Raw genomic sequence first — 25,332 nt, 5'->3', positions numbered from 1 at the left:
GCCGGAGCTTTAACATCAGCTATGTGAAACGTGATCAAAGGGTTCTGCAAAATTGAAGAATATTGCATCTATTTGCACACCCTGATCTAAGCATGAAAAAAGATCTTTAGATGTGTGAATAAGTTGGGTTACAGTTGACAGACCGCCCCGGAACCCATGTTGGTTACTGGAAAAAAAGTTGCTACTTTCTAAGGAAGAGCTCAAGTGCTTGAAGATGAAATGTTCCATAACCTTACTCGAAGTACATAGTAGTGAAACTGGCCTATAGTTACTTACACAGAGTTTATTGCCGGATTTGTGAATGAGGATATTCTTTGCAGCCTTTCAGTCAGTAGGAACTTCAGAATTCAAAAGGCTTTCGTTATAAATTATCACAAGGTATTTAGCACACCATTCTGCATATCGTATGAGAAACATATTAGGGATATTGCTTAGTCCTAGAGACTTGTTTTTGTCTTAATTGAGTAGGGCGGCAAAAACCCCTTCAACGGATATTGATAGGTCTGGCAAATTAAGGCAAGGTGACTGAAATTCAGCACCGTGCTTACTGTCCATTGAAAACACTGAAGAAAAGTAATCATTGAAAGCTGATGCAATGCAGTAAGGATCATTAATTTCACTTTGATTTGATTTAATTTTCCTAACTAGGTCCTTGTTTTGTGTCAAGTGTCTCCAAAATTTTGAATGGTCAGATGCAAGAAAGTTATGCATTTTGACATTCAAAAAGTTATACTTAGATTATTTTATTTTCGTGCGCAGCTCGCTATGGGGGGACTGCAATGGAATGTGGCTTGCTCTCGGTCTTGAGGCTCCTAGGCACTTGATGCAACATTTAAGCTGCGGCAGCTCACGTGTAATCCAGGGACTACAGCGATTTATTTTTCTTAACTTTTGCAGCACGTACCTTGCGATACGTTCGTGTACAGATTTAAAGTGTAGCCTCAAGTCATTAACACTCATAAGGCCAGCCGCGTGCCTTCCATCGAATTCCTCGTATTCTTGCTCCAATAAATCTAAAATACTTTCACTGAGGGCACTGCTAAAGTCAAGAAATGGTTTACTAAGTACATAAGCAAGAGACCGCGCCATGTTACTTTTAAAGAGCACTGCTTCATAGTCAGAAATTCCTGGTACAATGTTCGCGGAAAAACCAAGTCTCTCAATGGCATCTGTAATAAACACAAGGTCAAGAATGAAGGATTCACCTGATGCAATATGAGTCGGCTAGCGCACAATCTGCTTTAAATCATAGGCAACGGAATGTCAAGCAAAAGATCCGAATTTTGACATGAAGGTACGGAACATAGTAGCTCCCAGTCAATTTTCGGCAAGCTTAAGTTGCCCCCCATCATTGCACGAGTGTGTCGTGCATGGTTTTCCCTTGAAAAATCGTGTAACTGTTTAAGAAATGAAATGTCTGCATCAGGGGTCCTGTACACAGAACCACCAAAAATGCTCAAATCACAAAACCGAAGCAATATCCAAATCATATTCGCTGCGCCCTCCTCCATGTTCCTCCTCATGCTCCCTTCGCTATCGCCACTTTCTCTTTTATCCTTCACTGTATTCATTCGCTTGGTTACAAGGGACTCCGATGCAAGCTGCAGGAAAGAGTCTAAGAGCTACCCTCTAAAATGGGAACGTTTCTCTTTGCAAATACCCAGTGCTGAAACTGTCAGTTCGGGCACGTGCCCAGTGTCCAAAGGTGTCGACTAGGCCAGACAGCAGTGACCCAATTGGTCCATACATATATGTATATATCCAGCGAGGAAATGAGCGCGAACAGGAAACCCCGACGAAGAGGCAAGAAAAATGTTTAACACGAAAGTGTTTTATGCCGCGGTCCACCTTTAGCGTCCCGTAACGGATGCGAGATCAGCGCGAACACGTAAAATATGGTCCCTCTTGACAGGGATGGTGCCACCATCTAGGTAAGATGAAGCAAACTACTGCATGGATGAATGGATGCTATGAGCATCCCCTCTGGAATGGGACATTCAGCTGCACCACCAAGCTCTTGGTATTATTGTGCCCAACGTTCTACCTATCTTAACAAACAAAATGAAGAATTCTCATCCCCAAGCTTTCTGAACCCCTATTGGGAACTTTGTTTTGTATGCCCCTATTGTTTGTTGTCTCCTCATCTTTCTTCCACCAAACCTCCCAATCACCTCTTACTAATCTCTACTACAGACATGTTTACTTTCCCTGTGCGCTTGCTGAACCCAAGGGCTTCAAGGAGGCCAGGAGAGCCTACTCGATCAAAATCAATCGCCAGGCACATATCTTCACATTCCGACTGCTGGGCCAATATCTTCCCGTTCTAATAAAACATGCTCCATCGTTTCCCTAGCTTTACCACAGCAAGCACACGCTACTTCCTTGTATCTCGCTTTAAAAGTGTGCATGAAAAGGCATCCTGATCTCGCTTTGAAAATTTGTTTCTTTTCTGCTTTCGTTTTTTTCCTCTTAAGTAGTTATTCATAACAGGTTTCCTTTCCACTGCTGCCACCCATGAGATTGACTTTGCATCTCCGACTTTGCGCTTGTTTTTTGTTGCCATGTTACCATACCAGTTGTGTACTTGCTCATAAGCTTCCTAGTTCTTTTCCTTTACCGTTTATTGAATCAATGTTTTCCTTGTACAATATATGAACACTCCCCTAATCCATTTACTTTCTTCCATATTACCTCAGTCATTCTTCATTATCAGTTTTACTCTCAGCTTCGCTCACTTCAAAACTTGTGCAGCCCATATCACCCTGCACAGCTTCATTTTTTATCTGCATCATGACACTAACGAGCATTGACAGTGAGCGCTTCGGTAATCTCAGCGCAGCGGAAGCTCCAACGTGGTGTCGCCTGGCGTAGGCCGTCTGCTGAAATGACGAAGCAGTTTCTACACATGACGGTTTGTCTTTCGCGTCCGATTAGCCTGTGACGCCTCGTCGCCTACGGAGTGCAGCTTCAACATGCCCCAGCAGTGCTTACACGCCGCCTGCTGCTTCGCGTGCGATGGTACCAACTAAGAAAACTGCTGTTCTATGCGGCGCAGGAAGGCAACGACGTCGACGGGTGCATCTCGCTTTGGTCCGGCGCCAGGCACGCCAGCGTGAAGCGGAACGGAATCGCGGCGCACGCTGCGAGCTCTGCCACTCGCATTCCAAAAGCTGAGCGCGCCGCAACTGGCTGCCCAAGATACTACGGTGCCGGACCAAAATGTTCGTACCATCGCCGAAGCGGCTCGGCAGCAAGATGCCGCTCGCCAGCAGGACAGCGCGCCAAGCGAACCCGAAACAACAGTCGCCTTTCGCGGCAGCGGACCGCGAGTTCGCGAAGCAAACATGCAACGGCTTCTAAGACACGTTTCACTTTCGTGTTCTACCGTGAAAGAGGTATCAACCATATCTCTCACTTTATATTCTTCAGCTGCAACTTAATTATGCGTCGTATCTTTAGTTTCAGTTTATATCACGACGTTTATGGACAGCGGTGACGGGAGAAACATGGGAGAATATCGCATAAAGCGTGGCGTTGCAGCCCGGCGCTTTAGGAAGATGTGTCGACGTCACTACGTTCGCGTATGATCCAAATTTCAATCCCCAAAGAACATCAAAAACTTTGCCACAGCATATATCTTACGAATGCGTCAACTTCAACGAGTTTACAGAGCTATGTAGAGTTTAGTAGACAACTCACTCTCCACCTTCAAGGAAGTTGCAAACGTCTTCTGCTCGTCTGGAAACAAGTTGAAAAACCTCGCGTATAATGTGCTGTTGCTCCTCTTCATGCTGAAATCATCAAAAACGACGACTGTTTCGAGAAAACGAAAAAGAGCGTATCATACCAGGAACACTATAAAAAAAAACGCCCCCCGGCCCCGCGTATGTGCGCCCATGAGAACAGTACTCACGAAATGTTCGTAGAATTTTGTCAACCTTATCTTTCCATACTGGTTAAATATTAAGATTGCTTTGATCATTATTGCAAAGTATACTGCGAAATAACTGAGGAAACCTAAAATATAAGCTAACTGCCAAAGCGCATCGACGCCTCACGCCGTCACATGCTCTTGTTTACCGAGTTCCCATGAGTGCCGGCCAGAAACGACTTTGTCAAAGGCTATGTAGCCGTGACGTACTCGCTAGCCATCGCTACAATACTCAAAATCGAAACTGATCATGAGTGGACGTTCTAGAGCTGCTGTACAGGGAACGTAATTGTAGCCAGTAACTGAAAACGGTGCCTGAGCAGGCATCGCTACGGCGTAGAAATTAGTTGTATAGTGCGTAAATGCATGACAACACTACTGTACTACAAGCAGCAATTATAGTTCTAGTGCGTCCAAATTTGCAAATATTCGAATGTATGCACTGCAGTAATACATACGCTAATCCAGATACTCATGCATCAAATTAAATAGAACAACATAAACATATTTGACGCACCGCGCTGAAGGAAAGAATAGTAAGGAAGCACGTTGCTCCTGGCGCGTGTTTTTTAAAGCGCTGCGTACCCATATTCGCACTTTGCGAACACAACAGTAGCATTAAACCGCATTCCGACTGCATTTTAAATTATTTTTTTTTGTTTCAGTGCTACTGTCACGAACACAAAATGCATTCACGTCGTACAAGGCGGCGCCGGGACTGGCAGCTCGCATATCGAAACCGAAACCGACGCGCCCGGAGTGACGCGCGGCGCTCGCTCAGCGTGTGATTGGCTCAAGCGAGACACGCTGTCGGAAACGTCACGTATCGTGTCGAGCGCACGCAGCAGCGCTGGCCTTTAAAAAAAAATGTGCGCCATCTAGAAGCACTCAAAATCGCCCGGCGACGAACACGCGTGGCGCGTAGTGTTCCGATGGAGCCGAGGAGCGTCGCAAATTCGTCGAAGCCGCCGTGCGCGGCTACGCTCAAGGACCTCATCAGCCATCTGCACCGCGTCTTCGAGGATGACCGCATCAACGTCGAGTACGTACACGAGCTCATGTCATCGTACCGGAGCAACCCCAAGGAATGGGAGCAGTACGCCAAGTTTGACAGGCACAGGTGAGCTTGAGGTGCCGCAGGTCAACGCGCGCGTGCACTGCACAACTCGCCCTGTGCGTTGCCTTTTTTTTGTTTGTTTGTTTATCAAGACCGGTGTGCGCGAGTGTATATAACCCCCCCCCCCTCTCCCCCCTTAAATAGATCACCACTTTCGGCTTGCGGACAGCACATACCCCCGTGCTAACGTCGTCGCCTAGCACGTACTTAGTGACCATCAATTAAGTTTCGTTTCTTGTGGAGCGCTTTCATTTTATTTGTATGTTCAACGCTTGATGTATAATTTCGCGAGAAGGTCAGTGGGCATGCAAATCTAAAAAAACAATTCGCTATCTGGTCACGAGATAAATATCTTTTTGGGTGCGCCAGCTGCAAATCGGCGCCTACTGGTATAGAAAAATGGAACGCTCGAAATGTTTTGTATAAACGTGCCTTTAATGATTGGACATAATCTCGTGACGATCCGGATTGTTAAACTTTCATATATCCGAGCGGTGCAGCTTGCACGCACATTTATACTGTCGCTGTGCATCCGCAATTTACTTTTATTTTTAATGGTTTCATTCACTGCATTTGTCGTGCTCGGCACGGAAATGAGTATAATATAAGGAAATGGCACGCATAGCCTATGCGTGGCGTTTGTGCACAATATAACCGCGTTCTTTTTTTTTTTTTATGCTTACAAATTTTTTATGCTAGCCTGGCTCGATAAAGATGCGATAAACATGGTCGGGATATTAAATGTCGCAAACTGCACAACAGCTGAAACCATAATGCATACGGGAAAAAAAAAATACGCAAAATATGAAAAAAAGAAACGGATCGCAGCCAAAATTGAAGAGGTTACTTAAGACAAGAACTAATAGTGGGCACATTAATCGTCGTCAGATGCGCAATGTCTGTGCGATATAAGCAAATTTACGAAGGACCTCTCACTTGCAGTGATGCAACCAAAAAGTGCCAATCCACTCTGTGAAGGTAGATGACTAGCGAAGCTGTGTATGTGGGCCTCTTAATGGCGAACTGTCCTTTGCCGCACGCCAAACGCCATATGCACATAAATGGAAGGCGACGCACGAGTGGTCCCTCCTCCACGATGTTGAGCCGCGGACGATGATCAGGCACCGAGGGGCACATATGTGGTGTTGCAAAACGCTGCACGACACCTTTTAGTGACGAATCCCGGCACCTAGGACAGACACGCGCCTCACCGCACTCAGAGGGCATGCACGCACCGCTTCACCGTAGCCAAGGCGATCGTGCAATGGTTGACGGCCCTCAGGGCAGTTGTGAGGTCACTCGAAGACCACGAGCGTTCACACACAACACAGGCCACGCCGAATTGGTTCCCCACAAACTCCCTCTGAAACATGGCCGTTGCTCCGGTGAAACGTTCCAAGTTTGCGGGATAGGGGCCACGCTGACGGTTCGCATTTCTTTCCGTCGCGCGGTCCTGACGGGCAGCACGACCACCACCACGGGAGCGCGGAAGGAAAGGAGATACGCAAGTGCTTGGAACGCCGACAAAGAGAGGGCGATGCGAACGTAAGCATGACCGATGCGGGTCAAAATCTGACTGGGATGGTGACTGATGATGATGCACGGATGCTTACCCTTAATAATAATAACTTAATTCGCGTCGCGCTAACAGCTGAGTCGTGCTCGATTTCTAGCAAACTTGGCTTAAGCAAAACAGACCTCGTAGCATGACTTCGCTGTTGAAGAAAATGTCCAAAGCGTGTGTCTGTTCGGCCTGAACAGGCGCAATGTTCGCAGAATGCCGATAGGACTGTGACCAATGCTGTTCAAGGAATATGCCTACAGCCCTTGCTGTGTAGGCTAGGTTCGGGAGGCGACTTTAGATATCGTCTCGCCATCTTCTCGTTCGCTCTTATCTGCCGGTGTATGGCCCCCCAGCCGGTCACAAGCCGCGGTTGCGTAAGAAGCGACTTTTGTCAGTCTGGCTTCAGAGACGTATATATGCATGCACGAGGCTGGAGGCTGGCTTCTCGAGTGCTTTTCCCAGGTCTTGGAATCGGTGATCAAAGGCGTATAATTGAGTGTCGGAAGGCATACGTGCAACCTCGTCGTCGTAATCATAGCCTAACTTATGTCCACTGTAGGACCTCTCTCCCAGATATCACCAGTTACCATGTCTCTTGAAGGATACACATTATCCCTCACGAGAAAAGTGTATAACAGCTGTGTTTTACCAGTACTCACCTACGGGGCAGAAACCTGGAGACTTACAAAAAGGGTTCTACTTAAATTGAGGACGACGCAGCGAGCTATAGAAAGAATTATGGGTGCAACGTTAAGGGATAAGAAGGGAGCAGATTGGTTGAGGGAAAAAGCGTGACTTAATGACATCATAGTTGAAATTAAGAAAAAGAAGTGGGGGGGGGGGGGCATCCATGGGCAGGGCATGTAATGAGGAGGGAAGATAACCGATGCTCATTAAGGGTTACGGACTGGATTCCAAGAGAAGGGAAGCGTAGCAGGGGGAGGCAGATTGTTAGGTGGGCGGAAGATATTAGGAAGTTTGCAGGGACAACATGGCCACAATTAGTACATGACCGGGGTAGTTGGAGAAGTATGGGAGAGGCCTTTGCCCTGCAGTGGGCGTAGCCAGGCTGATGATGGTGATGATGCAGCCGACCCCATTTTATGCCAGCGAATATTGTCATTCATTCGCATCACCTATTTCTCTGCCTGACTCGACGGCGCTTGCTTTCTTCTGTTGTCTTTATTAATCTTTCTTGGAAATCTTCCTGTAAGTGCAGAGCAATCGTCTGTTGTATTTCCAGCACATTTACTGTTGTGTTTGGAATTGTTTATTAGCCACCTAAGGGCCAATTTGACCTGGCCGTCTGTACCTGAAAGTGATGTTCGACTTTGCACATCGATTTCGCTATAGCTGAGCACATCGTCCATGGTAGTAGATAAGGCCAGTTGGTCTGTCATGCATGGGAGATTGAGTGCAATACAAAGACGCATGTCGGCATACTGCGCCAACTGCCTATTCATTGTTCCGAGGAATGTGCAGGTTCTTATCAAATGACACTGCGCTTATCCAGAAAGCATGACGTCATGTCAGAGCTTGCGCGTGTGTTCGCGACTATTAAAAAAAAGGCAGTTCATATCGGGCTATGAGAAGGCCACTGTACTCGCGCATACGCAGTGTCTGCTAGACACTGTATGCAGGCAGCTTCAGTTATCTCCCTCGTAACCTTCTATATATAGCTTCGACCACGGCAGCGCGCCGATTAAGTGCGGTGCAACAACTGCGCCGCTTTCCTGTGGAGAGGAAACTGTACGAGCTCCTTCAGGGGAACATAACCACGGGAGGCGGCTTATATCCTGGAGGGTGATCAACGCATTCCACTTAAGTGCAGAGCCGGTGTCAAACTTTCCGAACCACTTTGTACGCCTCGGTTGTCTGGGCGTCACCCTACTTTTCTTCCACAATCGCCGCTTACCAATCTCTACTGCGGACATGTTTACTTTCCCCCTGCTATCTCTGAACCCAAGGGCTTCGGGGAGGGAGCCCGAGCCGGCAGCTGCAGGGTAGGCAGGAGGCATGCTGCGCAGTGGCAGTGGATATGTGGCCTTGCGCTGGTGAGCTTGTGGTCCCATCCCAGCCCGGGCAGCTTCATTCTGATGGGGGCAGAATGCAAAAACAAACGACCGCTTGTGTACCACGCACTGGGTGCGCGTGAAAAGACCCCAGATTGTCAAAATTGACCCGGAACCCTTTATAATCCTTGCCTTACAATCGCATCGCTTTTGGACACGTGGAACCTCGGAGCTTAATTAACTTTAATTAAGCTAGAGACGCGCTCTTCCCGTCGACCTATCCGGCTTTCTCTTTATTAAACAGGTACGCAACACGTTATGAACACAGTAAGAAATTGTTTGCACTGTATAGAAAATGCTGCCATGAAATGCGAGCCAACTATTATTCCTTGCATGGAGCTCGGAGTCTGTGACCTCGCCACAGTAGGTCGCTTGCTCTCTCCTACCTGCGGCTTTACCGCTGCCGGTGAAGTCAGCGCGAGGGCCGATGCACTCTTAGAGGGAGTTTACACCCTTTGGTGCTTGTCCCACAACGATAATCGTCATCTGCCTTGCTTGCGTTTCCTTGCTTGAAAATTCGGCTCTCGCTACTTTCCTGTTGAGAATGCTGCGCCACGCTAACTCGCAAGCCGTTAGTGACATGAAAGTACTCGTACAGGGGCTCGCAGCGTTAAAGAAAGGAAATGCGGGCAAGACAATTGATGATTATCGTTGCGGGACAAGATACGACACAACGGGTGAGAACTCGTTTAAGAGCACACTGTTAAACAAATGTACACCCTTTGGATCGTACACACACTCTGAAAAATGTTTACACCCTTTGGGGTGTACATCTGCCACACGATAATAATCGTCATCTGCCTTGCAGAAGCGTACGCATTTGGGCTGGTGAGTTCATGACTACGAGCAGTAAAACAGCGCTAAACAACAGGACAAGGAGAGGGACACAGACAACACAGCCCTGCTGTCTCCCTCTTCTTGTCCTGTTGTTTAGCGCTCTTTTACTGCTCGTCATCTGCCTTGCTTGCGTTTCCTTTCTTGAAAACGCCGCGCCCGCTACTTTTCTGTCGGCAATGCGATGTCATGCTGATAACGCGCATGCCCTTCGTTACTGGGAAGTGACGGGCTCGCAGCGTTAAAGAAGGAAATGCCGACAAAACAGATGACGTTTGTTGTTGTGTGGCAAGATGTAGGACTGAATGGGTGCGACAGGCAGCACGAAGGTAAAGTCGCTTGCTGCTGCGGGCTCTATCTTGAAAGCGATCGTCTTACGGGACGGACGGATGGACAGTTTTCTTGTTGGATAAGCACAGAAATGCTTACGCATTTAAAAGTCGCTATTTCGGCCGAAAGGCGAAGCATCGATTGCGATAGCAAATTAGTAGACAGCTGTACGAAGTAAGGATAGTAGCGTTATGGGCCGTATAAACTTGGAAGCATTCGCTTACTGAATTAACTAGCATGGCCTCACGCGCGCACAGGCAGATACGAACACATCACACTCGCGGAGTGCGGACACTCGCTGTCAAAACGGTGGCTGGAGGAAGCGCGGTAGCAGCAGCGAGCGAAGTGACCTTCGTGCTGCCTATCGCTTCAACGCAAACTGAGCGGAGAGAACACAGCGCACACGAATCTACGAGCCGTCGATGCACCTAGACCACTGGGTGGACAGCGCAGCGCTTGTTTCAGTATCTGGCAAATAGCATCGCCATATTTCTGGTGGCCGACAGAAAATTAAGTAGATTTTGCATATTTGGCTCTAACCTTGGGACTTACAATAATTAAACTAAATATCAGTAATTATATGTAGAAAGAAAATTTTTCCTCATATTTTCTCTTTTCAGCGTTGTTTTCTCTATTTGGTCGGTTCAGTCGTTGCGTCAACAGGTGCCTCTATCGCGGTTATCGCTTCGGCTGTCATTCTGTTTGTCTGCTCCTGGCGCTCTCTGCACCCGTGCGCGCCTTTGACGTCTACTGCGCGCTGCAAGGTTTTCTTTCTGTATCGGCCAGTGGTTCCAGCAAAGTAAAGAAAACAGAAGAAAGGCCACACGAGGCGTTCTACGCGACTCTTACGTTGGCCTAATGTGGGGAGGGACAGCAGGGCCATATTTTTTGTTCGCGTCCAAGAAAATGAAAGGTAAGCACGCTTCTTAATGCATGCGCTATGTAGCGAATAGCCGCTGACCTTATCGAAACGGGTATAAGACGAAAGGAAGGGTTTCCCATACGCGATACATTTGTCTGTGGTGTGTAAACGCATTGAAGCTCAACAGCAGCTTCTTAGTCGAGCCAGTGTTAGCTAACCCGCTGCTGCAAGTTGCGCTTCGTTTTATCTCGGCGACTACTCTGTTTTGTTGGGGAAGTTTTTTTAATTAATGTTGGCCGAAGATGTTTGAATGCGTGCGGCACGGACGAGATCCTCAGGTTAGGGAACACTGTGCCTGCCGGTCTTTAAGTGTTGGTTGTACACTGCGAGACGCCTAGAGTTCCGCGAGGTGCGGAAACCAATTGAAGGAGCATTACGCAAGAGGACTGCAAGCGCTGCTTTCTCCGCGCTGTCTGCTACGGCGCCGGGCGCATTTTACGCTACGCAGTGAAACTTATTGTGTTGCCTGAAGAAAAGAAACAAAAAAACCTGCTTGTTCTCATTTAGCGGATGTACAACTGCGATGTGCGACGTTCGCGGTTAACTGAGAACTAAGCAGTTGCTGGGAACCACCGAATTTACCTTCGGCAAGGCGCGCTGCCGCGCACTTCATAAATTCGTGCGAAGGTGCTTGCGTTGGCGCTTAGCGAGGCACACGCGCCGCTGTTCCCGCCAAAAGCTTGTTGCCCCTGTGCGACACAAATTCTTCTAGGGTAGGACATGCTCAAAGGAACTTGACTTGTGGCCTAAAGATTTTGGAAGCTAGCCTTCATGCAATGGGCATTCGGCAGAAAGACGAACGTTGAGCAAGCTAATCTGTCAGTGCCTTACGTACACGTGAAAAATAAGTTCATGGACCAAGGTAATTTAGCTGTCTGAAACTGATCACTGTTTTCACACAGCTGTTGACAAAACAGCATTACCAAACCAGCTACCTAAATATAGTACTTAAAGTGAGAATCTGGCTTTGAAATCTTTATGCGACATTTTTAGCATTAATACCACAACAAAGTATAATTAGACTTGTCCTACATAAATTGAAAGCACTCCGTTTAGGAAACACTGCTGAACTTTTTTCCCCAGCAATTGTGTTGTATGTCAGCACATAACTTATTGACGTAACCTATTACTTAATTTTTTTTTCCAGTCCACAGCCCCAGCACGGACAGCTCCACCTCCCCTGAATCTGTCTCGTCTGGGTATGCGGACTGTGCTGTCCTTCGACTTCATCCTTTCAACTGGTCTTGCTTACTGATAATTCTTTGCATAAGTAACCGCAAATAACTGTTGCGACCAATGATTTGCTTTCGCAAGACTGTCACATGCAGAGCAAAAGAAAATGACTTTTGCTATTCAGAAATTATTAGACGCTTTATTATGCATTGATGCGCCTCCGCAATGCGCAGTTTGTGCTGTAGATACGAGATGCTCAGCATGTAATATTGTTTTGTGTATTGTGTCTCTTGCTGTGCGAAATTTCCAAATAAAAATGCAAAATGAAGCACATTTCACTGCTTATTAATGTCCTATTCAAACGCAATAGCCGCGGGCTATGGCGTACGTGCTGGCTCTGGTATATTGAACGGCATAGGGTAAACTTTTAAGAAGCATGGTTGCCGTGCTGGCACTTATTTATTACGCCACCAACCGCACAGACACAAAGAAATCGTCAGAAAACGGCAGCTGTCAGAACGAAACAGGCTGCGGCAGCAAACACAAATCGTGCTCGTTTCCTCTTGCGTGTGCCGAGAAAATCGCGCGTTCGTCGAGCGCTTTGCGGGCGGCTAGCGGGAAGGCGTCTCCCCCTCGTGCATCGACGGAATCGTTGCCATGACAGCAGGCTTGCTTTTATTTTTTTTTTTTCGTTGAATCATGGCCCACCAGGCACTAGGGGACAAACTGGCGCTCGTGACTCAATTCCTGTTTCCTGGGGGTATACCATCTGACATGGCATCCATTGTAATGACAAACATAACCGGACGCCATCGTTGCACCTGTCTGCAAAGTATGAGCTAAATTGGCTGCGAATGAGAAGATAGCGCGGCCTTTCCTTTACGGTTTCCTTTTTGTAGCGTCGCAAAATTTCGTAACGCTGTCCTCAGGGTCAATCCGTTTCCTCGTCGTATACACGACAACTTGTGTGAAGTTATGAGCCGGCTTCAACTTATGCCTTCCGTGTGCCAAGGTGCACTTTCCAGACACGTACCGTGGGCTATACCTGAAACGAACTGCGGCACTGTCTACGTGCACGAAATGAAGGCAGGTAATTTGGCGGCCTCATCCGCCGTTCATTCATCGCGGCTTCGGGCGATGCTCACTCGCGCAAAAGGAAACACCACTAACGGGCAAGCGGCTCACTGGCGCCTTCCATAATCGGCAACGGATGCGAACGTTCGCATTAATTACATATAAAGCGGCTAGGGCCCCGTTATTTGGTACGTCCACGGCACCAGGGACGTTATCGTCGACCTACTGGCGCTTTCTCTCTCGCTTTGAAACATCAGTCGCTGCGGCTTAAAGGGGCATACGCTGCTGTGAACATCTCAGCCATGTTTTGCTGTCGTAGCGTTGCGTGGAGTTCGCGATCGCAGCGCGAAGTAACCTTTCTCTTAAACCACGCTTTTCTTTTTTCTTCCTCATGTCTCAAACGCTCTGTTTTCGACGGAAGCCGGCTCCTGATTCTCTTTTGGTCGCTTTATTTCGTAATAAAGCGGATTGCCGTATGCGGCTGCTATTGGTAGCTGCTGTCTGCTACGTAGCGTAGATACCGCGGCGTGCCGACACGAGTCCATTGGCTAAGCACACTGCGGCTCGCTGAGGACAACCGCGACGTTTAGCGCGTCGCAGGCAAGAAAAGCGGAAGTGGTGGCGTCTGCGTCAACATACAAAATGAAATTTGAACTTGGCGCCATGGTGGAATTTAGAAGGCGCAGCTTTGTGGGCACCATCCTACTCCGCCGTAACCTTCGCAGTGCGAGGTATTGAAGGGACGGGAGCACAGCGGAGCCCGTGTTTGATTGCCAGTAACTCTGATTCTGGTGAACGCATTGAAGTGCTTATTGCGGCAAGTGTTTCTGAAGTAGCCTATTCAAATGCCTTTCTCCACTTCTACAAAAAGTGGTTCAGCGCCCCTTTAACGGCTCTGACGCATCTGCTTCTGAACAAGGGGTCACCAGTTCGAATCCCTACCGCGGTAGTCCCATTCCAAAGCAGGCCGAATACAACAAATGCCCGCGCATACTTGAGTTGCACCTGCGCGCGTTGAAGAGCTGCGGCGTCCACGATGGACCAGGGGCGGAATTCGCAAAGCTTTTCGTTCGTTAGTTCTCTTCGTCATTGGCCTCCGCTAATGATATGTCCAGCATCAGGATTGGCTGAAGTTTGCTCTTAAGAATTCAATTCAAGCTTAAGAGCGTTTTTATGAATACGGGGACGGGTGTAGCTTTGGCACGAAACTTCCATGTCATTCAAATCGCTCCCCCTCACCTCCTTTACCTCCCACTACTGTTACTATATTTAAAGCTGCGTTGATGCATACCCATAGGCAACTAACAGCGTGCTTGTAAACAAACCAGCATAGCATGCATTCAAAACGAGCAAGCGACAATGTTGATGCTGCTGTCCTTTCTTGTTAATTGCTCTCATCTTGCACAGTAACATTTGCCTCGTAAACATCGCAGATTACAGAGCCTTGTGCATTACCCTTTAGCAGGCTTTAACAACAACAACAACAACAAAATATACATCTACCATCTGACGACACAGGGAAATAAACCGTGTGCAGCACGAGCCGGCTGAAAGCCACGCTTGCCGCTCGCGCGCATGCGCCCTCCAATCTTTAGCTCGAAAGCGCAACCAACCTTCGCGCGGAGTCGTGAGGAATCGCCGACCTCGCATTTGAGATGTATGCTCGAATGAAATGCAGCCTAGCTGCAGCTGTACGGACTCGAGATCAAAGCGTCCTTCGTGAAAGTGCCACGGCGCGCGTTCGGCTGTGCAACAACATGTACAGCTGTGCACAGAACCTTTGAAGAGATCATCGGTTCGTGTGTTATAAAATAGCAGTGTTCGAAAGGTGACGCATTTTTTTAAAAATCTATAGCCGTATATTTTAAATATTGAACAAATTTATTATTTTACTCTCCAAAACATACTTCACGCAACTTCTACAGGTTGCGGGGTGACAAAGTGTAATTGAAACGAAGGAGGAACACGCCACCACACGCACGTTGTAAGGTGGTGTTCGCACACCGTTTTGAAAGAATCCGAACGTGGTGATATGACTCAAATAATAGATTGCTTCGCCTTATTCTGAGTAACAAATTTCTGGCTGGCTTCGTGCTTCGTATGGGACACTTTTGTCTTGGTGTCTTGGTATATATGCTTGTTACTCAAAATAAAAATCATTTGGAAGTCAGCGCTTGTCTTCGTCGTTCTTTCGGTCCCTCTGTCTATGTGCGCGCTGTAAGTGATGTTTACAATCGAATACCGACTAACCCGTACCCAAATCCTGCTCAGGCGAGGCACGGTTGTGTAACATTTGAAAACTATTACGAACAGTAAAACAGCGCTAAACAACAGGACAAGGAGAGGGACCCAGACAACAGCGCTCTCTCCTTGTCCTGTCGTTTAGCGCTGTTTTACTGCTCGTAATCGTGCAGCAACCAGCCCAAATGCGTACTCTATGGAAACTACTATATTGCGCAGAAGTCGTTTGAATTGTCCAGAAGTCATTGGGAACTGTATTGCGCAGAAGTGGTGTTATTGCGTTCGCTCATAAACTATAATGCGTCTGCATAACAACTACAGTTCTTCGGCAGCAGATCCACTCGAAAAGGACCCCACTTGCATGTGGGTATTTCCCTCTGCAGACTGCAACAACCCTCGTTGTTTCTTGTAAACAGGGTTCGTACACTGCCTTGAAATCCTTGAATATGGGGAAAAAATACATTCAAGCGTATTTAAAAACTCCTTAACGTAAATGTGCTCTTTGAATTTCTTGTAAAATTGGCTTTGGGGTGGCTTTTGCTTGTTCAAAGTAAGCGAATTCCGGATAGTGGCCATGCCATTGACACTCTTTCTCGGGAGAAGCATTCCTGTATATTTTATTTTGAGAATTTCGCTAAACGATTGCAACGTGGCGTTTCCACAACCGCCAACAACAGGCTTGTTTAAGTCATCATTGTCATCGTGATGCTAGACAAGCTCTATAAATGCTTGGCGGAAAGTAAGTTTCAGCTATTTGGCTTTAGCATGACGAGTGTATTGTTTTGGCTGACGTCGAACGCTACTAGTCGTCATGCCAGGAGGTGGTCGACATCGCTGCATTGGGAACGTCAACTTTGAAAAGGGTACTGAACAGCTTGAAGCCTTTGCTCAACTCAGCAGCTGCTTAACGAAAAGAAATCGCGGCTTAGGAGGAATTTTGCTATGTTTCAGTGTATGCGTATGAATAAGGTTCGTTTCGCCCTCCTTGAATTTTTATCTTCGGCATCATTGAAATCCTCGAATTCTCCTTGAATTCCGAGTCAAATGTGCTCTACGAGCGAGCCCTGCTTGTAGTCGGATAGCATACTGTGCGTAAAGTGCGAGCATTCATCACGCAGACAGGAACAAGAATCGCAGGGTGACGAACGCTTACTTCCAACTACTGTGTTGCCTTGCGATGCGTTGGGATGCCCGGATGTCTTGTGAGGAGCTTTTGTCTAGGCAAACACGCCCCCTATTTAATTTGAGGGCGAGAAACAGCAATGGTTATTACTGACCCTTCAGAGACCATAGGATGTTACAAGCCATGCATAGATACATTGTCTGAAATACGTAGTAATACAGAAAATCAGCAGTAATACAACAAAGCAAATACTGGGCTAAGAACGGCAGAAACAGGATTAGAAATCACATTTTGCGTACTATGAGAATAATTCGGGACCAGCGCTTTTTTGAGTGATCGCAAATGTTCAATGCTGTTGATGGAAGGGCATATGTGATACCACTCGAACTTTGTGCCACAAACGGTATGTTTTTTTTTTTCGTCTTTTGGTGATCATTGCGTGATGATAGAATGACAGCTGCGAAGTAAAAGTTTGTAAAACGAGGAATTTGAAAGCCTTATGACAGGAAGACTTCCTGAGGATATTTTTTTTTCGTAATCGTAATTCTGGGAAGTAAGGGTTAAAATTTTTCAGTGGCAGTGGCAGTTTCAGAACTGCTGGTGTAAATCTCTCAAGATAAAGCGACGAGCCACTTGATGCTCAAGAGTCATTCCTATTGGTCAGCTGTGTACTCGCAACACATCGCGCCGGTATGCACCTCCGTGTTGACACTTGTGGCCCCGAAGAAATTATCGAGCATGTGAGCATGTATGAGTTTGTGCAGCACTTGCCTTCAATACCACGTCCAGTGCATCTGTTCAGACTACACTAAACCGACTGTACTCCAACCGAACATTTTCTGGGACGAAAGTTCTTGGACCCTGGCCTCATTCGTCGTTGGTGAAGAAATCTGCTCGTGCGATACTGCCATTATTTTTGAGGACCACCGCCCTCAGTGACCATTTGTAGTCCCGCTGTGTGCGTGCAGCGTTCGCTGCTCTCGGGGCGTCTAGCGACCTGGGAAACCTGGGGAAGTCAGGGAAATCCTGACCACCAGAAAAGGTCGCGAAATCGTCGGGGAATTTTTCGTTTTTAGTGAGCAAAGTTATGGAAAATGACTGAACTTCCCAAGTGGGGAATTCATGTAGGTTAGTTTCCAGTATATTTATGGGGCTTCCTGCAGCCCTGCAAGTCAACTTTCTTGCGTAACACTTCCGCTTTCAATCACCATGATCTAGGAATTAATTGATAAATTACGCGCAGTTACTGGCCTCTTGCAAGCACTTGAAGGACAGTGCCACCTTTTACATAGTACAGTTTATACGAAGGGCTTGCCTGCAGTTGAAGCATCTTGTATCTTGCGGTGAATGATATTGATAGTGGTAGAGGGGGAACCTGGCTGGCACGTATGAGTACATGGCAACGACGAACTGAAGGCTTTATTGACACGTATGAGTACATGACAACGACGATCCCAAGGCTTTAGTGGCACGTATGAGTACATGACAACGATGAACCGAAGGCTCTAGTTCAACGCAGAGCAGTGTCTTCTTTTTCTTTTTTGATGACTTGATGCTGCATTGTACCCACTAGAAACACGCGGTTATTACAATTTCCATAAGCGTAAGAAATCCAATGGGTGGTGCTTTCGAACACATGGGACTCCAACATGCGGAGACCTTTAATAGAGGAAGGGGTTGGACATAGCACCGACCTAAAGCCCGGAGCCCCCGTGACTGCTGCATGAATGTATCTTGTTACACATATAAAATCCGGTTGCAATTACGTGTATTCATTCGCTACTATATGGCAGCGGTGCAGCATGCAACAACTCTGCCTTGACGAAGTAATAAGCTTCTGCTGCACGGCTGAAAAACTTCTTTGAAGAAACACCCGTACGCAACGCAGACTTCCCCTCCAAATGTGTAGCGCTTAGTTGGAAGACTCCGTGGGAAGAACTATACGTGACATTGCGATGAAATCCACATGTCCGTTACTGCTGCACACCTTTCGTATAGGGAAAAAAACTGTCAGCACATCAATTGCTTTCCCAACTAAGCCTTGCATTGCAGTGAATATGTACTATGTATATATCAGTGACTGTGGTTGGAACAGTGGCCCAGATTCTTTTTTGGTTCTTGCGTAAAAAAAATTGCTGAACTCCCCCGAACAAGTTATTAGGGGGTCCTGCTGTCTAATGAACATCGCTCATATCTTCGGATGGCGCTCATCAATGTGCTAGTTACAGCGGAACAGATGGCAAAAGTGCCATTTTCGCAAATGCTACACCATTTTAACCTTCCAATTTTGTTTCCTCTGTGAGAAAGCATCTTTATCCAATTATTTAGGTTTCAGATTGCCAATATCACACAGTAAAATGCAAGGCCAGGGAACAAAGCTGAAAGTTCTCCAAACTTCAGACCTGCCCAATGTTGTACTTGATTCAACGATTTACAGCAAAAATAGTATGTTCGCCAATAACAGGGACCATAAATCAAAGTGAAGTTTCTCTAAATCACCCACAAAATGTTTCTGTACTCGTGAAACTAGGCGCAATATTTTAAACATGCACAGCATGCTTCACCTTGCATTATGAAATTTTAATGGCTCTAAGGTAGGCGATATTTTTTCTTGGCAGAAATATTATGGGAATGTAATCATACCCTAATCGTAATAGTTAGCTACAAGTATTTTGATATATATTTAAAGCGACTGACTGCATGTCTGGTGCATTTGCTTTGAAATGACCCATTTTGCGCTGATACTAAAATATAACACGGAATATACCATCTGAGATTGACAAGTGGTTCCTGACTGAGCTATGCTCACTGCTTGTTCTCTTTTTCGAAGAAAATCTTTTGCGCAACTTTAACTGATATTTTTGTCTGTTGAATGACCTTTGTCTCGAGTCGTTGTGCTGTTATTTGGATTTTATTATGACCCGATCTCTCGCCTCATAGAGCTTGACCATAGCGGGTGTCGATATTTCGTACGGCCTGCAATGCTTCACTTGGTCTCGCTGTACGCCATCTACTTGTATGGTGTTGCGAGTGATAATCTAGCCAGCTAATTTTTAAAAATTTGTTGACAGACATTCAGAATTTAGAACAAAAAAAAAAAAGCTCCTCTTTTGTGGCTTTTGATGCACGGCACCAGGCACACAGGTCGAAAATAGGCGCTTTCGACAGGAGACGGCGTCTGTTTGGCGCATTCAAAGCGACGCCAAGACAGATGCCGTCGCTGTCGGCGTCCCTGTAGAGGGGTGACCACTGGGGATAGACGCGGGCGTGCTGACCAGCCAAGTTGGAATCGTCCGGCGAAGTCCCATTTCAGGATCGAAATAAGGAAAGTTGGAACCCATACAAATTTATCGGCGCCGGCCATGACTTTCGGTCGCGATCTAAATAACCAAAAAAGTTGAATTAACCGGAGTCCAGTTAAAGGAAGTCTACTGCGCTTAGATTTTTTTCTGCTGCCACTGTAAGCTGAAAATTTACCCCCATATATTGTCTCGTTTCGATTGCCCTATTTTGGGATGTTGGGAGAAAAATTGTGTTGCAAAAACGGTTGCTGTCTTCTGAGCTTTTGTTATGCGAGAGCATTACTTCGCTCATTGTGCGACCTCGCCGTCATCAGAATGCCGCGGCAAAAAAAAGAAAAAAAGCGGCTCACAAGTTACGTTACCTTCTAACTAAATGAAGAAAGTAGCCACGGGGGCGATTCGATCCTCTGCCCCGCCGCCACCGCTCCCACTACGTAGCCGAGCGCGCTAACCACGGCGTCACCGTTGCAACAGGCGACAGTGACGAATATCTTCGAGTCTGTGCACGTGGTTGGTCTCTGCCTGGTGGGCCACTCGTGTTAGCGCATGGTTGGCGTTGCGTCGCTATTGGCGCTGTGGAGTCTTCGTCGTCCGAATTTGAATCGCTCGCGCCGATACGTCATCAGGCAGGACAGGAATGCGTGGCCGCAGGGGCCAGTTCTTTGCCGACGAAATACGAGACCATCAGAACTCCGTTCGCGTCTCTTACTGCAAGCCGGCCTCCGCTTGTGTCACAGCCAGCTATGACCGCTAGATGTATAGCAGATTCCACAAAACACTGCTTCAATTCAGACACAACACACATATAGTTTACACATCGAGAATTATCGCAATTTAAGAAAAGAAAATGCGCGACCATCGCAACGCAACCAAACAACATTCGCCACCTGAAGTGCCCGACTATGCGAAAGGCGGATCGGGCGGCCGCGGAGCGAGCACTACGAGTAGCAGCGAGACAGCCAGCCGTGCTGTCATCCTGGTGAAAAGTGTTGTAATCGAGAAAGAGCGCTCTACACAATGTGCGTGAAGCACTACTTTAATGAGAACTTCGCAAATAAAACTCAGGAGATCGCACTATGGCGGCAGGTTTGTCGTCTTGCGTTGTTGCGACCTCGTAAGCAGCAACATCACACTCGGGAACCGCCGTGTTTGCTTAGTGGCTATGGTGCGTTCGAATGCTAAGCACGAGATGGCGAGATCGAATCCCGGCCACGGCGGCCGCGTTTCAGTGGGGGCGAAATGCGAAAACACCCGTGGTAGTTAGATTCAGGCCCACGTTAGAGAACCCCAGGTGCTGCAAATTATTCAGGAGTCGCCACTACGGCGTACCCCATAATCAAATCGTGGTTTTGGCACGTAAAACGCCATAATTTAATTTTACACTCTCGAACATGACGCAGCAACACTAAGCACCATTTCGACGCATCACTTAACTCGTCGCATTTAGACATCTTAATAATTGCTTAGGTGCCCGTTTAGTTTTTCTTTTTGTCACAGAATTTTGCTGTGAGAGTAATGGAAAACCTGAAAAAGTAACGGAATTTCGAAAAAGAAAAGAATTTGCTAGACACCCTGGACTCTGCCTTTTTTTGTTTTCCCTTTCTGGTTCCTCCTACAATGGTGACCCCAGTGTAGGCTAGCAAACCGTAGTCTCGTCTGGTTGACCTCCCTACCTTTCCTTTTCTTGCTGGCATGATGATGTCAAAAGATGACTCTGCACTTATCCCGAGCTATAGACGTCAGCGCTTCTCTGCCGCTATATATCTGTCACGTTTAAGAGGGGCAAAGAGCTGCTTCTCCGAATGTCGTCTGTGATTTCCCCTCGTATACTTCGTGTTTTATCTAACTTATCCTTTATCCGTCACTCGCACGGTGCGGCGCGAACGGAAAGTGGCGAGAGCCCTGTTGAGTCGCGGGCCTCCGTCGCGGTTCTTTCGCTGCCATGCTCTGTCGACGTCGTGAATAGTCCGTCTGAAGTAGCAAGCCTTTCAAGTAGCTATGGACGGGTCGCCTAATCTTGGCGTGTAGTTCTTCGTTCTATCCCTTTCCTTCTTTCCATCTGTGCAGGTTCAGTGCTTCATCGGTCGACGCAATTTTTTTGTTCTTCTAGTCTTGACGTGCACTCACTTTTGAGGAGCTCACTCCACTGTATCTGTCGTTTTTTCCTCTGACATCACCGTATCTCCATCGATCACCTGTCATCGTCTGGAGTGGGACCGCTTCTTCTGACTTTTCTTCGACGAGGTACTGGACAAGGTACGCGGTACGCCTCGACGACAGGTGCTTCCCTGTAGCGTGTAATAGACGCCAACTCCAAAACCGGCAACGCATGTGGCGCGTCGAAGCCCAGCATCCAGAAAAAAGGTGAATGGGTAGCCATGGCGTTGGCCCTCTCGAATCCGGACTATAACACCGACCTTAGCGACTCCCAGGCGGCGGTCAGAAACATTGCCAAAGGACGCATTTCGCCCAAAGCCAACAACATCCTTAAGAGAAGACTCACCCCCAAGGGCCACCCGAGTCTAAGCGTGTGGTTCCCCACCCACGTCAACGCGGGCGACCAAGCATCCCCGAACCTCAACGAGGTAGCCAACCACAGAAAGCGAGAGCTGACATGTCGCGCCCGGCTGGCCTCTAGGGAAGACCCCCTGCCGAACGAGACTGGCCGACCACATACGACATCCCAAAAATGTACCAACGAGCCAGAAGAACATTCCCACCACCACACAAAGACCTAAACAGGGCACAGGCAGTGGCCCTACGCCAACTACAAGCAAATACCTTCCCGAACCCGTTTCACCTCAAACGGATATTTCCTGAAGTACACAAAGTAGACACATGTAAATGTTTGCTAACAGGACACAGCTACACTCATCAAACACATGCTATGGGAGTGTAACGCCCGATGCACATACGAGTCAAACTCCGAGGCCCTATCGCTGAGGTGGGCCGCTGCTCTGCGCAGCTTCGACCTCGGTGACCAGCTCTGGGCCATCCAGCAGGCCTGCGAGGCGGCGCTGAGAAAAGATCTCGACGAGAGTATAGCGTGAGGTATTGTGGCGGATGGACGTGTCTTTCCCAGGACTGCGTGGGGGCGATGAAATCATAAGCTTTTTTTTTGTGCATTCTTTGAGCTTGCTTCTGTTTTTCATTTGCAGATTTTTTTAGCTTTTAAATAATAATTGGGTAGTTTCCTTTTCTTCTTTTTTCGTGTGCACAGGTGTTTTCGTGTGCATTTGGTTTTGCAGGATAATCAGAACTTCCTTTCGCACCACGTGCTTGAACACGTGCAACTGGGAGAGACGTTAAGCCTTTGTAGCCTTTAAATAGTAGCTTGGAAGTGGCAAGACTAATAGCTATTAGTGTGGGCTTTGATATGGGGAATATTTCTTTGGCAGGAAAGGGAGGGCGTGGCCAAGTGGTTGAACACGCGCGAAACCGTGGCATACCTCAAGTCTGTGCGGCATTGATTGCTTTTAAAACATTGGTGAGAATTACTTTGCGGCATTGCGGTGCGTATCGGTTTTCGCTAGAAGGCACGTGCTCTTCATCATAATAGTATTACACTATTTGCATTAGAAAAAGCCGTGCAATACATGGCAAGAAAGCAGGGAAAGCGTGCAGTGTGGGGGGAGTCCCTCAAGGCAGACGAGCAGACGGATGAGAATAGAGAAGGAATCGAGTCAATCGGCCCACACTGTGATGTCGATGCTAGGCTGCAGAAAATGGAGGCTTTCCAGGATGAGCTTGTCAAACTGGTGCAAGTGCTCAAAAATGAGCTAAATATGGATCGTGATGCACGGAAGGCAGTGGAAAAAGACTTCAAGCAGTCGAGAAAAAGCTGAACAGGGCCGCCATTGTGAACGAGAATGGTCGTGACAATAGAACGCAGTCCCCCAACGTGACAGGAGCGGGAGTGCCAGCAAAGTACGTAGAATGCGTGCAATGTGGTGAGGGGGCAGCTGGAAAGAGCGGCACCTACCTTGAGGCCGCCACACGAAAAAAGCAGGAGGGCAGGGGTCAGTGCCCCTTGTCAAGTCCGAATCACGCGCTAAAGGACAAAGGGAAACAAAGAGAGGAAGAAGCGAGTGAAATGGTGATTGTCGCCGGTGACTCAAACCCCTGGCTAGGTGCTCAGCAGCAATTCTGGAGAGGGTGAAAGGCGATAAAAGAGTGGCGGTAGGGACATTGCCGGCGCGGACACTGGGTTCTGTCGCGGAGCGAGCAAAAGGAAAGCTCGAGGAAAATGCCACGTGCGCAACCTTATCATAGTAGCAGGTGGACTAAATGACGTTCTAAACAGGAAAGGGACAGGACTAACCCAGCGCTTGGCGAAGAGGGTGGACGACTTGCTCGAGCTGTCCCACCAGGTGCAGATTGTGGTTTGCTCGGTGCCGGAGGTGCCTGTACGTAAGTCACGTACAAAGAGCCGTACATTCAAAATGTCAAGAGCTTCTTTGGGTATCATGTACAGTGAGTGTAAAGAAAACTTGGCCGGGCGCAACGTATTTGTGGACCGGAAATAATTGCAGACAGAAGAATCAAGATTTAGTGAAATGTCTAAGCGCCGATACTAAGGGTTTCTGGAATGGTGCTAAAGTTATCCTATCAGGTGACTTGAATGCCTTCATACAGGATCTAGATAGCTATACCGACAACAATGGGAAGTCAATGCTAGATCTTTCTGGGCAACATAACCTGGTTATTGTGAATACAGGGCCTAAGTGTGACTACCAGACCACGTGGGAAATGGGAAACCGGCAATCGACCATTGATTACTGTTATAACAGAAGGAATTCATTAGTTTAGAGGAAGGCTATAGCAGCATAAGGAGTGACTATAATCTCGTCATATTGAAGAAAGGATATGTAGTTGGGAAAGAGAGCAAGGAGTGCAAAATGGCCAGTCCAAATTTGAACGCTTGTTAGGATTGGGGGGCTCAATCCCATCGTTCGTACCCAGTTGTCAAGTTTGGAGTTGGGAGTGAATGAGATGGTAGCTGACCCATACCGGTCGTTCAACTTGACCACGTTGAGGATGTTGTTCAAGGGAAGGACTGCTTCTCATCGAGAACGAGGAATATGGGTTTATTTACAGTATCTACATCAGGGCGTTGCAGTTCATCAGTCTAGCATGACTGCGAGAGAAAAAGTGCTGAGCAGCCGCACAACAACGTTTTATAAACACTCGGTCTTCCCTCGATCCCAAGGTGAGGGAAACGTTCGACCAGGAGACGAGCCGCCTCTTTGCGCGAGGGATTACACACGCACGCACACACACACACACTCACTCACTCACTCACTCACTCCCGGGCAGGTTTTTGCCCCCCCCCCCCACCCGAGGGAGGGCAGACGGCCTTCGCAGCACTCGGAGCTGACCCCCGCAGCGCGGCCGCCGTGGTGTCTATTGTCTTGCGTCTTGCACGGCGCGTGGGAAGGGGCCTTCGTAGACGTTCCCGCGGCAACTCCCCCGCTCATAGCAAATCAAGTCTGCGGTGGCGGGTTCAGTAACAATAGTTGGTCCGCCGATCGCGTTTAGACACAACGGCGACGAGGCTACAGCGTAACGGGGGCACTCCAAAAAAAGTTGCCGCCGCTGTCGCAACTGGCTGGCAAAACTTGCACTTTAGTGGGACGTTCTTAACACGCT

General features: G+C 47.7%; 2 protein-coding genes across 6 annotated transcripts in view; one reads left to right on the top strand and one right to left on the bottom strand.

Annotated features, from left to right (window-relative positions):
- The window catches only part of LOC142583364 (AP-3 complex subunit sigma-2-like), a 39,546-nt gene extending 35,439 nt beyond the window's left edge, over positions 1-4,107 (bottom strand). For 2 of the 5 annotated variants that reach the window (XM_075693794.1, XM_075693795.1), the window contains exons 1-2: positions 3,914-3,992; positions 3,700-3,813 (exon numbers count right to left, since the gene is read on the bottom strand). Coding sequence is in view for 1 of the 5 variants with exons in the window: in XM_075693792.1 (XP_075549907.1) it covers positions 3,700-3,791; positions 3,914-3,982 (161 nt within the window). In the remaining 4 variants the exon portion in view is untranslated. Of the gene's footprint in view, positions 1-3,699; positions 3,814-3,913 lie in introns of all 5 variants that reach the window. The other 3 variants (XR_012828607.1, XM_075693792.1, XM_075693793.1) reach the window with 3 other exon arrangements.
- A 683-nt stretch (positions 4,108-4,790) lies between these two features.
- The window catches only part of LOC142583363 (cysteine dioxygenase type 1), a 163,496-nt gene continuing 142,954 nt past the window's right edge, over positions 4,791-25,332 (top strand). The window contains exon 1 of the mRNA XM_075693791.1: positions 4,791-5,051. Within this exon, the coding sequence (XP_075549906.1) occupies positions 4,864-5,051 (188 nt within the window). The 5' untranslated portion in view covers positions 4,791-4,863. The remainder of the gene's footprint in view (positions 5,052-25,332) is intronic.

Source organism: Dermacentor variabilis, chromosome 5 (assembly GCF_050947875.1).
Source record: "Dermacentor variabilis isolate Ectoservices chromosome 5, ASM5094787v1, whole genome shotgun sequence".
NCBI classification, from domain to species: Eukaryota; Metazoa; Arthropoda; class Arachnida; order Ixodida; family Ixodidae; genus Dermacentor; species Dermacentor variabilis.
Note: the sequence above shows the minus strand (reverse complement) of the source record. Positions and strands in the feature narration are given on the sequence as shown.